The sequence below is a fragment of the Lynx canadensis genome, chromosome C2 (assembly GCF_007474595.2).
Source record: "Lynx canadensis isolate LIC74 chromosome C2, mLynCan4.pri.v2, whole genome shotgun sequence".
NCBI classification, from domain to species: Eukaryota; Metazoa; Chordata; class Mammalia; order Carnivora; family Felidae; genus Lynx; species Lynx canadensis.
The window spans coordinates 4765744-4777255 of record NC_044311.2 but is presented as its reverse complement, the minus strand read 5'-3'; the positions used below and the strand labels follow the sequence as shown (position 1 = coordinate 4777255).

General features: G+C 45.8%; 1 protein-coding gene across 3 annotated transcripts in view; it reads right to left on the bottom strand.

Annotated features, from left to right (window-relative positions):
- Positions 1 to 360: 360 nt before the first annotated feature.
- The window catches only part of STAC (SH3 and cysteine rich domain), a 139417-nt gene continuing 128265 nt past the window's right edge, over positions 361 to 11512 (bottom strand). The window contains exons 9-11 of one of the 3 annotated variants that reach the window (XM_030329764.1): positions 9837 to 9888; positions 9583 to 9720; positions 361 to 2640 (exon numbers count right to left, since the gene is read on the bottom strand). In XM_030329764.1, coding sequence (XP_030185624.1) covers positions 2542 to 2640; positions 9583 to 9720; positions 9837 to 9888 — 289 coding nt within the window. In that variant the 3' untranslated portion in view covers positions 361 to 2541. Of the gene's footprint in view, positions 2641 to 6072; positions 7409 to 9582; positions 9721 to 9836; positions 9889 to 11512 lie in introns of those variants that run through there. The other 2 variants (XM_030329767.1, XM_030329765.1) reach the window with 2 other exon arrangements.

Below are 11512 nucleotides of genomic sequence, written 5' to 3'. Positions count from 1 at the left end.
AGGTCATAGCTATCCTTGTTCCTGCCATTTCCGTAGACAAGCAGAAGAATAATGCCGTGGTTCCTAAAATCTGTGTGTCGGGGTGTATGTGTGTGTGTGTGTGTGTGTGTGCGCGCGCGCACGTGTGTGAACATCTGCGACAATCTGTACTATGAGCAACATCTATCCTTTTCTCTGATATCTGCATGACTCCAGACCTTGAAGGAACACTAGAAATTCTGCATTTGGAGGGTTAGCTGCCCACCAATACTTGATGTTTGTAAAAACTTTTGGGCCTCATTTCTAACACTGGCTCGAATTGCTAAGTCCCTGTTCCAGTTATCTATTTCTGTATAACAAAGCACTCCAAGACTTAGTGACTTAAAAACCACCAAAGCGTATTTATTTTGTTCATAAAGCTATCCCTTGGGCAGGCCCAGCAGGGATGTTTGCTGCTCTGTGATGTCTGGGATCTCAGCCGTAGAAACGTGTGGTCTCGCCGCTGGGCCTCTCCCACGTGGTGGCCTCAGAGTTGAATTTACATGGTGGCTTGGGGTTCCAAGGGTGAGTGTTCCCAGAGAGCAAGGCGGAAGCTGCAAGGACGTCTTGGCCTAGACTCAGACGTCATGCCACATCACTTCTGCTGTATTCTACTGGTCACAGAAGACCAGCCCTGATTCAGTGTGGGAGCGGGCTACACAAAGGCAAGGATGTCAGGAGGCAGAGATCCCTGGGGGAACGCCTTGGGGGCAGGCTACAACAGCCTCCTTCTATTCGGCTTCCAAAGGCAAACTGATTTTTCAGTGCAAGTTAAGTTTGCCTAGGATGTGACACCGCTATACCAAAAAGCTTCAGTGGATATTCTGCCAGAAAGAAGAGATCAGGACACATGTTTTCTATGCTCCTTCCAGCACTGTGTTGTCTTTATTAAATGGAATACAGAATTAGAGGCAGAAAGTGTTTGGACTCTGGCATTCCGTTTTAGGGAATGGCAGTCCTATTATCCACCCTGGCTCTCAGAGAACCCATCTTGTCTCGGCACACTCAGTTTTGCAGGTTGTACCGGAGAGGGAGGGAATTCTGGATGCTGGCTTTAAAATGACAGTAAGGCATCCAAACTACTGTGAAACCAGCAGCCATCCTCTCTCAGCTCCCAACATCATGCTGAGTAGTAACAAAAGAAATAAATGGAGACTAATGATACCAGGGTCTGGGGAACAATGCTTACATGCACAAGATGCACCCACTTGAGTCTTTTAAAAACCAGTTGTTCTAATGCTTTTATTGCTCTGTAACAAAATGAATCGAGCTGACATGGGTTCCAAGGTCACTGTGAATTGAAGTTTAACCGTATTAATGACTAAGTAATCGGATGCAAGTTCGAATGCTAGGAGGCTTGCGGAGGAAGGCATCACAGTATATTGAATGCTTGTAAACATTAGTACAAATACAGAGTAAGAGGGACTCCCCACTTGATGTTAAAGAGGCCCCAAGTTCCTCTACTTTCTGAGGGATGAAGCACTAAAAGATTCTTTTCCACTTTACATCGGCTAGGGTATAATATACTGCCCTAAAGAGGAACGGATTCAGAGTTGGCTACTTTTCTCCTAAGATGCGGTTGGTTCTCCTCCAGGTTCCTGGTTCTCTACAAGCTGGGCTCAGCCTCCAAAAGGGGGTCCTATAGGATGGCCTGAGGGAAACGCTGCCCCTAGTACAGGGGACGTGGAATGAAACAGGGCTGATCGCTGAGATTTTTTGCCCCATTCTCTTCCTCAGGCCCATCGCCTCAGGGAAATGCTTTCATAACCGGAAGGGCTGTATATTCTTCAATAAGTAGGGCTCTTTGCCCCACCTTACCCCGCGCTTCGCCCTCTGTATTTGTCGGGCCTCGTCTCCTGCTCTGTCACCTCTGTTGGTAACTAAAGCAGCAGCTGGGACTGCCTGTCGGCCACCTTTGGGCAGATCAGGTCTCTCTCGGTGGTTGGTGCCACCAGCTCAGCCCTCACACCTCAAGGGCACCCCACGACTGACTCAGAGGACAGAAGAGACAGTACAAATGCAAAGTGAGAGGGGCTGAGAGGAGCCCTAGGATGCTGGGGGCTGGGAAGCAGGACTTCCTGATGCAGAGACTGCAAACGTGGTGACATGGATGGGCCGGGACTGGGGACACAGGTCTGGAACCAGAATCACACTTGGCTATAGGGATCTGAGCCTTGCACAGGGCCCGTACCACAAGCTGGACCACACTCCAGCGGGCTAACTTACATCACATGGATGGGGACTGAGGTGAATCCTCAGGGACAGTTGTGGCTACTGCCCCACCGCCACCGCCACCGCCACCTGCAAAGTGCTCAGCTCAGCCTCGCCCCCACCTTGGGCAGCCCGGCAATGCTGTGAGATGGGCCCTCTGTCCTGTGGCTGGGACTCCAGTTTCAGATCCGTGAGTCTTGTCTCACTGTTTCCCGGGTGGAGGGTCAGCGCGACAGCTCCTCTGTGTGGACACAGTGTGAGATGAGGCATCGCGGCGGAGCCCATCCACTGCAAAAGCAGGGGGGCCAGCAATCAGATGTTTTCTAGGACATCCAGGGGGACGAGGCCCCTCTTCTTTCCACTGAGGACTCTGATAAAGCCGTCCTGTTCTTCTTCAGAGGTCACGCAGATCTGAATGCCAAGGAAGAAAACACCAAAGGGTCAAAGGAAGAAGCTAGAAGCTACTATGGCTTGAATCGCTGCAGACTGAGGCCAGGAGCGCCAAACTGGAAAAGGGAGAGGAGTTTCAGGGAGTGGGACTGGCTCTGTAAGAAAAAGGTTGAATAAATATTAGGCAGATCCTGGCTTTGGAACTATGCCCAGGCGTCGTATGTTTTCTGAGATTCAGCTTTATGAACGAAGATCAGTAAAATGGAATTAATCATACTGTGTCCCTCTGAAGAGTCACTACGAGGACAGAATGAAATAATGCTTCCTATAGAGCCTAGCGCGTGCCATGCAATGAGTCCTCAAAACGTTTTAAAGATCCAAACAAATAGCTACCATTCAGCAGGCTCTTGTCATGTGCTTGGAAATTTATATACGTCGTTATCAGAAAACCCAAAGAAGCTATTCCATTCTTGGCCCCAAGCAAAGCAAAGAGATGCTAACGTCTCCCCTAGTCCACCTGTGCCGGACTTAACAAGAAGGTGCTTAAAATCCATTTGGGTATGCTTGTCACTTACCACTGCCAGGCCACCGAACGGCATGAAGGGTGGGTGTGGTCAGAGGTACAGAAGAGGCTTTGAAAAAGAGCCTTTGGTGTGCTGTGAGTTCACCCAGTCGACCTGCTTCCGTGGGTGGTAGGTTATGTCTTAGGTTGGATTCCCCAGAAACAGAGCCTGAGACAGGAGTCCTCGTGAAGGGACTTGTGGAGCGTGTGCTCTTGGGAGGTGGGAAGCGAGGGGAGCGTGGCGGTCAGTGGAAGGAGCTGAGCAAAGGTGAGGTCTCAGCTGGAGGCGAGCCTGAGCCCGATCCCGCAGGGAGCTCTGGAGCATGAAGCGCACCACAGAGCGGTCCCACCTTGAGGCAGGGGGTCCGGTCTTCTGGGCCCTGTGTGTCAGTCGTTGGCCACTGGCTGACGTGGGCTGTGAGAGATGCAACCTATCAGGCCAGGCAGCTCTTGTTCCACGAAGGGGGATTAGCTGGACAAAGGGCAGCTGTGAGATATTAGCCGACACAGTGACCGGGGGATAGGTGCACCCACCTAGAGAAGGGGACATGGGCAGGGCCCCAATAGAGACCCCTTCACATGGAAGGACAGGCATTAACAGGCCACTTAAAGAGCTTCATTTGTGACTCCTGGGACTTGGGACACACAACAGGCTGGTATCTGGTTCATGTTTCAGAAACTTGCTGTGTGATAAGCTTGACTGGAAAGAGGCTCAGACAGGAGTTAATTTAACAGAAGATGTGTTGACTGTTTCATGAAGGCCAGAGGTGATCTGTGAGAAAGGAATAGCCCAGGGGCCATGTTAGATCCTACTAGAGCCTGATGGGGTAAGGTGACCCCCGAAAGGAGGGTGAACCACCTGATTTCCAAAAACTAAGGCCTGTCATTGCCCATGACAGAAACATTGCAGGCAGGAGACCCTAGGGATGGGCAGGGAGTATATGTCTTAAAAGAACCCATTAAAATGCCCCGGGGGCAGGATTTACCATTAAAACCTATCAAAGACGGAGTTTTCTTCCTTCTTGACATATGTCCCAAATTTGACAACCTTTACTATTAGTCTAAGCAATCTGCATCAACATCTGCTTCCTCGTGCAGATTTGTTCTAGATGCTTATTTTAAAAATTGAGTTTATAGTTTGAAATAGTTAAATAAAGAAATCAAACCTGAAAACAATTTACTGGCATACACACACACAGATGTTATATCATGGTGATGTCTAAGAGGGAGAACCCTGGAAAAGGAATCAGAAAACTGAAATTCTGGCCAGAGCTAAGAGCCTTACACCATTACCCCATGCCTGAGAACATACCAAAAATGACTGCAGTTTGGGTCTCTGTTAGCTTTCTGGGTCTGTTTCTGAGTTTTCCGTTATTTACATTAGCAGTCAATTTCAGTCTCTCCAGCAAAATCCCACTGTGTGCCTGTACACACTACCTTTAATTTTCCTTCTCTCTCCCAAGATTTCAGCATGGAAGTGAAACATGGTTTGGTAGAGGCAATGGAAGAGTGGTCTGAGGGGGTCTCAAAGAGTAGGGAGGCCTATAAGCACCAATGTTCATGCTTTGTTGCATGTATGGACTTACTTTGCACCTCCTAATTGGCACCCGTACAGTGATTTGATCTGGGGAGACCTTCCAAAGGACGGGGAGTTCGGTACCCACCATGCCCTCCTTGGACAGTCTTGGGAGCAGACAATGGGTAAACAGAGGAGGAAGCTAAAGGAAGTTGAAAAAAGATGAACAGAAATGGCTGAAAATAGGCTTCAGTGGTTTGTACTCTTCCCAGAAATGAAGGGTCTAGAATTTAAAATTCTGGTGGTACAAATAACATAACTCGCCACGCTTGAGAACCTACCATTTTAGGAAGCAGTAACAGGGCTGGAAGCATTGCATTTCGAGGTAGAATGGAAAGATGAGCCCAGAAGATTATGGGTAGAGAAGGGCAGGAGGTGAGGGAGAACCACAGCAACTCCTTTGGTTCGGAGGGCCATGAAGAGGGTGCCCAACTTGTCTTGGTTTGCCAGGGACTTTCTCAATCTTTTCACTGAAAGTCCTACATCACAGGAAATGCGTCAGTCCCAGAGACCAAGTGGGGCTGTTGATTATCCCAGCAAATGTTTTCTTGGTCAGGCCACGTGAAAGATACCCCACTTCCTGTATTCATTCATTTATCCATTCATTTGTTCATTCAACTTTTATTGAGTGCCTACTATGTAATAGATACCACTCCAGAAACTTGGAAACTGGTGAAAAAAAGGGCAGATCCCTGGTCTCCTGGAGCTTATTGGGCAGAACTAGGTGACAGATATTTCACTGAGTAATTACACATGTGATGAGCACATTGCTGAATGAATTAATTCCTCACTCATGGGGAAAGGGGTGCTGATGTGAATATCTATGGCAATCTGATCTAGCCGAGGGGGTAAGAAAGACCTCCCTAAAGAAGAGGCCTTTAAGCAAAGATAGCAAGGTGAAAACGAGGGGGGAAAAAGTAGGAGATGAACATACTTCAGTATCAAGGGAGTGTGGCACTTTGGAGGTGGGGAATCTGGGAAAAAGTCAGAGAGGCTGGAGGGGCCAAGAACGTGTAGGAACACAAGCACTACTGAGCCCAGCGGATGCCCTTAGCTGACCTTCTGACTTCTCCCATTGACAGGAACTGGGGGACTGGCCAACCACTAAAACCATCGCCGGCAACGATCAATTCAGTTAGGATTCACCTGTGCCATGGAAGGTACCAAACAAAGCATTTATACTTTCTTGGGGGTAGTTTTCAAATTTTCTCCACAATAAATGCGTTTCAGTTTTGTAATCTAAAAATAATTTACCTATTTGTCTTGAAAGCTTTGACGAAAACGCAAAGAATCAATAAAAGTAGTTTTATGGGGATGGCAGAACTTTGGATGAATTTAATGCAATACTGTTATGGTATTTAAAGTTGATTTCATGAGGGTATTTTTTAAATTTCAAAAATGCAGAAAACACACTTTGGCGTTAATGCAAACTCTAGTTGTGTTTGTAACATAAGGATAACTTGATTCTATTTGGAAACAAGAGCTCTGCGAAAAAATAATAGAATTATGAGACAAATTAACCCCAGAGGTAGAAATGTGATGTAATCAGAGATGCACTGCATTATTTTTAGAATCGAATTCCTTCTATTTGAAATTTGACACCTAAAATAATGGGAGGCCACAAAAGTGGAGCCAAAATTTCAAAAAATCCTTCTCAATAACAGATTTTTAAAATGTAAATTTTCTTTCAAGTGGCTGACATTTTTCCGTAACTGGTTGCCATGCTGATGACAAAGATTGAAAACGGAAAATCGTGTGGGGCTAACGAGCCCTCAGTGCCTTTTGCTGACCCGTCTGGAACTGGAATCCATTACGTCCACATGCCTTCCACTTGGCATTGTCACAGCCACGGTGTCCTTTGGTTGTCACAGAACCACTGCAGGACGTCAAGGTGAGGTCATGGAAATGAAGGTCGTGCTCTCACTTCAGCTTCGATCCTGGGGCCTTTGTAAAGGGATTCCCTGCCTTTACCCTGAGCAGTTCTGCTTCACCAGGTCTGGAATGGAGTCCAGGAGTCTGTATTTTCAACCACCTCCCAGGTGGTTAGGATTCAGGTGGTGCAAAGACCACACTCCCAGAAACACCAGGCTGGGCAAAGTTATGGAACTTTTTAAGAGGGCTATAGGCAGGGGCACCTGGGTGGCTCAGCTGGTTAAGCGTCTGACTGGGTTTCAGCTCAGGTCATGATCTCACGGTTTGTGAGCTTGAGCCCCAAGTCGGGCACTGCGCTGACATCATAGAGCCTGCGTGACATTCTCTCTCTCTGCCCCTCCCCTGCACACACACACACACACACACACACACACATGCACTCTCTCTCTCTCTCTCTCTAAATAAATAAATAAATAAATAAATACACTTAAATTTTTTTTTAAAGGATTATGAGCAGATCCAGTTTGTTCCTGGTTCAGGCTGTGTTGTGTCTTCAGCATGTCTAACTGAAGAGGTTGGATTGTTTGTCTCACCCCTACCCATCCTGGAAGATGGTCAGTTCAACCATAAAGAGTCCAGAATGCAGGTGTGAGCCCATTCCCAGAAAACACAATTTGGGGACGAAGGCCAAGGAGTTGGTAGGAGTCGTTGAGCTGATGTTCTGCTTCTGGAAATTGATCAACTTGAGCAAGTTTTCATTTGCCTTCTGATTTCACGGACTTGTATATTAATAAAACAAAAACAACATTTACCCTCAAGTGGGGAAGCACAAGAATATTCTGAGGAAAAAAATCAAGCGTGCTAGCAAAATTATTTAATAACACTTTGCCAATAAAGATGAAAATCCTTCTCAAATTTATTTCATTCAAAAGACTTTCCAAGCTTTTGGACCAGGGAGGATATAATTTGGTGAGCTTGGAGAAATTTGAGGCATTGGCATGGAACCCAGCGGGAAAGTAGGTGTTTGCTTTGTGAGGGGGGGGGGTGTGGGATTAGAGATGGGGTCTCAGTTTGACAAGGATGATTCCATTGCCTGGAATGACCCAGCAGGGCACTCATATGAGCAAGAATTTGTTTTCAAGGGGCTCTCTGGTCCTAGGACACCTGCCTTTATGACATTTGCTTTCCTTGGGAGCCAAACTATGCAAATGGTGCTGTTCTGCTCAGAAGTTGGTCCACATGGTCCAGGGCACATGATTCCATGGAAAGTATGGGCTTAGAACGTGCAGATCTATGCTTAAGTTCCATTCTGGCTACTTACCAGGTTTTTGCCCCCTTGAGCAAGGCAAAATCTTCTATGAGCTTTTGTTTGGGATCTCAAGTAAAATGCTGTAGGTATATATACTTTATAAATACATATGCATGACATCATTAAATAATAAGTAATAATAATCATGATACTTATAATAATTATCATTGTGACAATGTCTAGGACTGTATTAATTTATTCTTTCCTTCTCTCTGAACTGGGGGCTGGAGCTAAATATTTTTCTTTTAAATAGCCATAAAGAAAAGGTAAATCATTATTTCTTGAGGGTGTATTTGTTAGTTTGAAAATGATCAAGTATTTCGATCTATGTGTGGCATGTAAAATTGCTGATCAAATTAGGAAAACCAATTTTTAAAAATTATAAATCAGATATAATTACGAAGTAATGACTGATTTTTTTTTATGGGAGTTAGAAACTATCTTTTCAGGCAATTCCAAAAATGACATTCAAGATGTGTTTTGGGCAATTATTGAACAGGGATAGTATTAAAGCCATTAACGTGTTTTTCTTTTTGTACTTCTTTGTAGAGTGGGCCTCATCATTTCCAACCAGAGGTTTAATTGCCTCAGGAGATATTAGAATTACCATACCAACAATGGAGACAAAAGAGAGGCAAGGTTTTGATTTCCAAAATTGGAAATTAGAGTCAATTGTGAGACTCTATTAGGAAATAGAAGAAATTTCTACGGTCTGATTTTTTCGGATCATCTCCAAATACACCAAGAGCAAACTTGGAGGTCTTAACATTATTTTGCTCTGTAGCAAGGATACAGGATATGACATGAAGGAAGTTGGAGTCAGAGAAGAAGGGGCGGTAGGAAGCCCTCTTGGCTGGAAGAAGGCCAAGAAAGGCAGAGTTAGGACAAAGAGCTGAGCCGTGTGTGTCTTCTCCCTTTGTGCCTGTCAACATTCCAGAAGTGAGATGGGAGAGGAAGAAGCAAGGAGCCTGAAGACATACAGGTACAAGGCCTTACTTCTCAGGAAATCAACAGTATCACAGTGAACTCCAAGTTCAACATGGCACAAGATGGCACCAGACACCTCTAGATTAGATGTAGGGAGATATTCGGGCACTGGTGTGAGCTAGTCCCTGGTTACCTACGTCCTGACTGTTTTATGCAGCCATGTGAAGGCGTCTTGCATTCCAGTGAAAAGGCAGGAGCTTGGAGTCTGGACAAGTAGACATTACTGAGAAGGGTCTTTGTGACCGGAGGAAAATGCAATGAACTGTGGAACGCGTCAGCGGGGAACAGCAATGTATTCCCAAGAGACTGAGAACCATGCATTGGTGGAGACCAGCAAAAAACCCAAACTGGACTGGAGCAGGGGTCCACCTCAGAGACGAGTGGTCCTCAAAGAAAAGCACCAGGACCACAGTCCTTACTCTGCTGCTACGATGTTATGTGTATTTCCTTTCGTGAACAGACCCCACCAGCTAAACTTGCGAACATTCTGGTTTTGCGGGTTTAGACCCTACACACTACACAATTATCACGGGTGTGTCTGTACCTTTCCTCAAAGTGAATACTTTGAATATGACTGCATTCATTTAGATTTATGTTTGTTAGCGACCGTGACTCTGTTTTAGTCCTACCTGCTGTGTGCGTGCATGCTGTACTCACCTGATTCTCTTTCAGTGTCATCTGCCCCTGTTCCTTACACCCAAGGAAGGTCCTAACACATCTAAAAATCTTCTCATTTTGTTGTACTCTCTGAACAAAGTTGGCCGGGAAGAAGCCAATCCTGTCTTGAATTTTTCCCTGAAAGGAAAAAGGAGGCATGCATCCGCAATTGTAACATCTGTCGTAATGATGGTTACCAGATAGTTACCAAATAAATAAATTTCTCTTTCTTTTAAAGAAAGAGAAATACTTACTTTCCACCAATCTTCATTGGTGTCTTCTAGAAGAGTAATCATGTCTCCTGGCCTATAATGAAGACAGAATGAGTTGAGGGAGGAAGGAGAGGGGGGACCAAAAGAAAAAAAAAGATGATTACTTTAGAGTCAGAAGCAATAGTTTTGTGTTTATACAAATAATCCTAAAATAAACAGAAGTGAAATAATTATGACATTTGACCAGTTCTTTCCACCCATAAAAATAGTTTTGTTATATATTCAAAGTAAGTGTTATTTCTGTGCTGTATTTAAAATTTTTTTAATGTTTTATTTATTTTTTGAGAGACAGAGAGAGATAGAGCATGAGTGGAGGAGGGGCAGAGAGAGAGGGAGACACAGAATCTGAAGCAGGCTCCAGGCTCCAGGCTGTCAGCACAAGGCCCGATGCGGGGCTCGAACCCACAAACTGCACTGCACGATCATGACCTGAGCCGAAGTCGGGTGCTTACCCGACTGAGCCACCCAGGTGCCCTCTCTGTGCTGTATTAAAAATATATATAGTAGCTCTATTTTTACATATAGATAAGGGTTCTTTATTATTCTTTTAGAAAAATTTCCTATTCATATTTGCCACTTTGTTATGGATGTGACATTATAATGGATCTTTCTGAGGATATTACTATGTTTTTAAAATGATGTTTCTTTCCTTTATTGAATTCTTTGTTTCCTCTAGAATTGGTTGGCCTCGTCTTTATTTTACAGCTTCTCCTTCGTGTCGAGATTTTCTCCAACATCGTGTCCCTTGGCTGTTCCTTTACGTTAATGGCTGACGACAGAGGCAGACGGGTGTGGACCGCTGGGCGAGCTTCTCTACTACTACTGCCTCTGTGTCTGCACTGGGTCTCTCTCCCAAGTGCAAGAGCTAATTCCAGGCTCTGTTTAAGCAAGCAGAGTGCATCGACTGGGGTGTCTCATTTTTGGACGCTCGAAAATGCAGGAGGCAAGCGGTCTGGGGCCTCCTACCACTACCCCCATGGCTAAAATAGGACTCTCTTAACCCTGTTGAGGGAGACGTCAGTTTATTCGCCCGTTAAGTACAGCCGCCTTTTCCTTCCCTCCTCCTGCTCTCTAGAAAGTCTGGAGTCTAGAGTTCATCTAAACACAGCTCCTTTTCTCCTTTCTGTGAGACTTCTGTGCTCACACAGGAGCCCTCCCTAGGCCTGGGTTCTCTTTCTTTTGAGTACAGGTACTTGATTTTGGCATCAAATGTTAGTCGTTATAAGCAGTGACGGGGTGTCGTGCACACGCCTGGGGGTCCGTATCAGTTACATATTGCCGTGACGACGCTGTGTAACATACTGCCACAAAACCTCAGTGGCTCCCTCGCGTGCCCGGGGGGCGGCAGGCTGTTGGCTAGGTTGACCGGGGGAGACGTCGCCCTATTTCCGGTTTGTCACACCCCACGAGGCCCATCTGGACTTTCGTGACAGCGCCAGAATATCAAGAGTGGCAGATGGAAACATGCAGAAACACATTAAGGGCCTCTCAGGCCGGGCTTGGAACTGACATACGGTTACTCCTGCCTCACTTTATTGGGGAAAGTACATCATAAGGCCAGTCCAGATTCAAGGGATGGCAGACAGATGCACCTTCTGTGGTGACGGAAACCGTGAAGCGTCACGGCCAAGGGCACGAGTACAGGAATTGGGGTCATG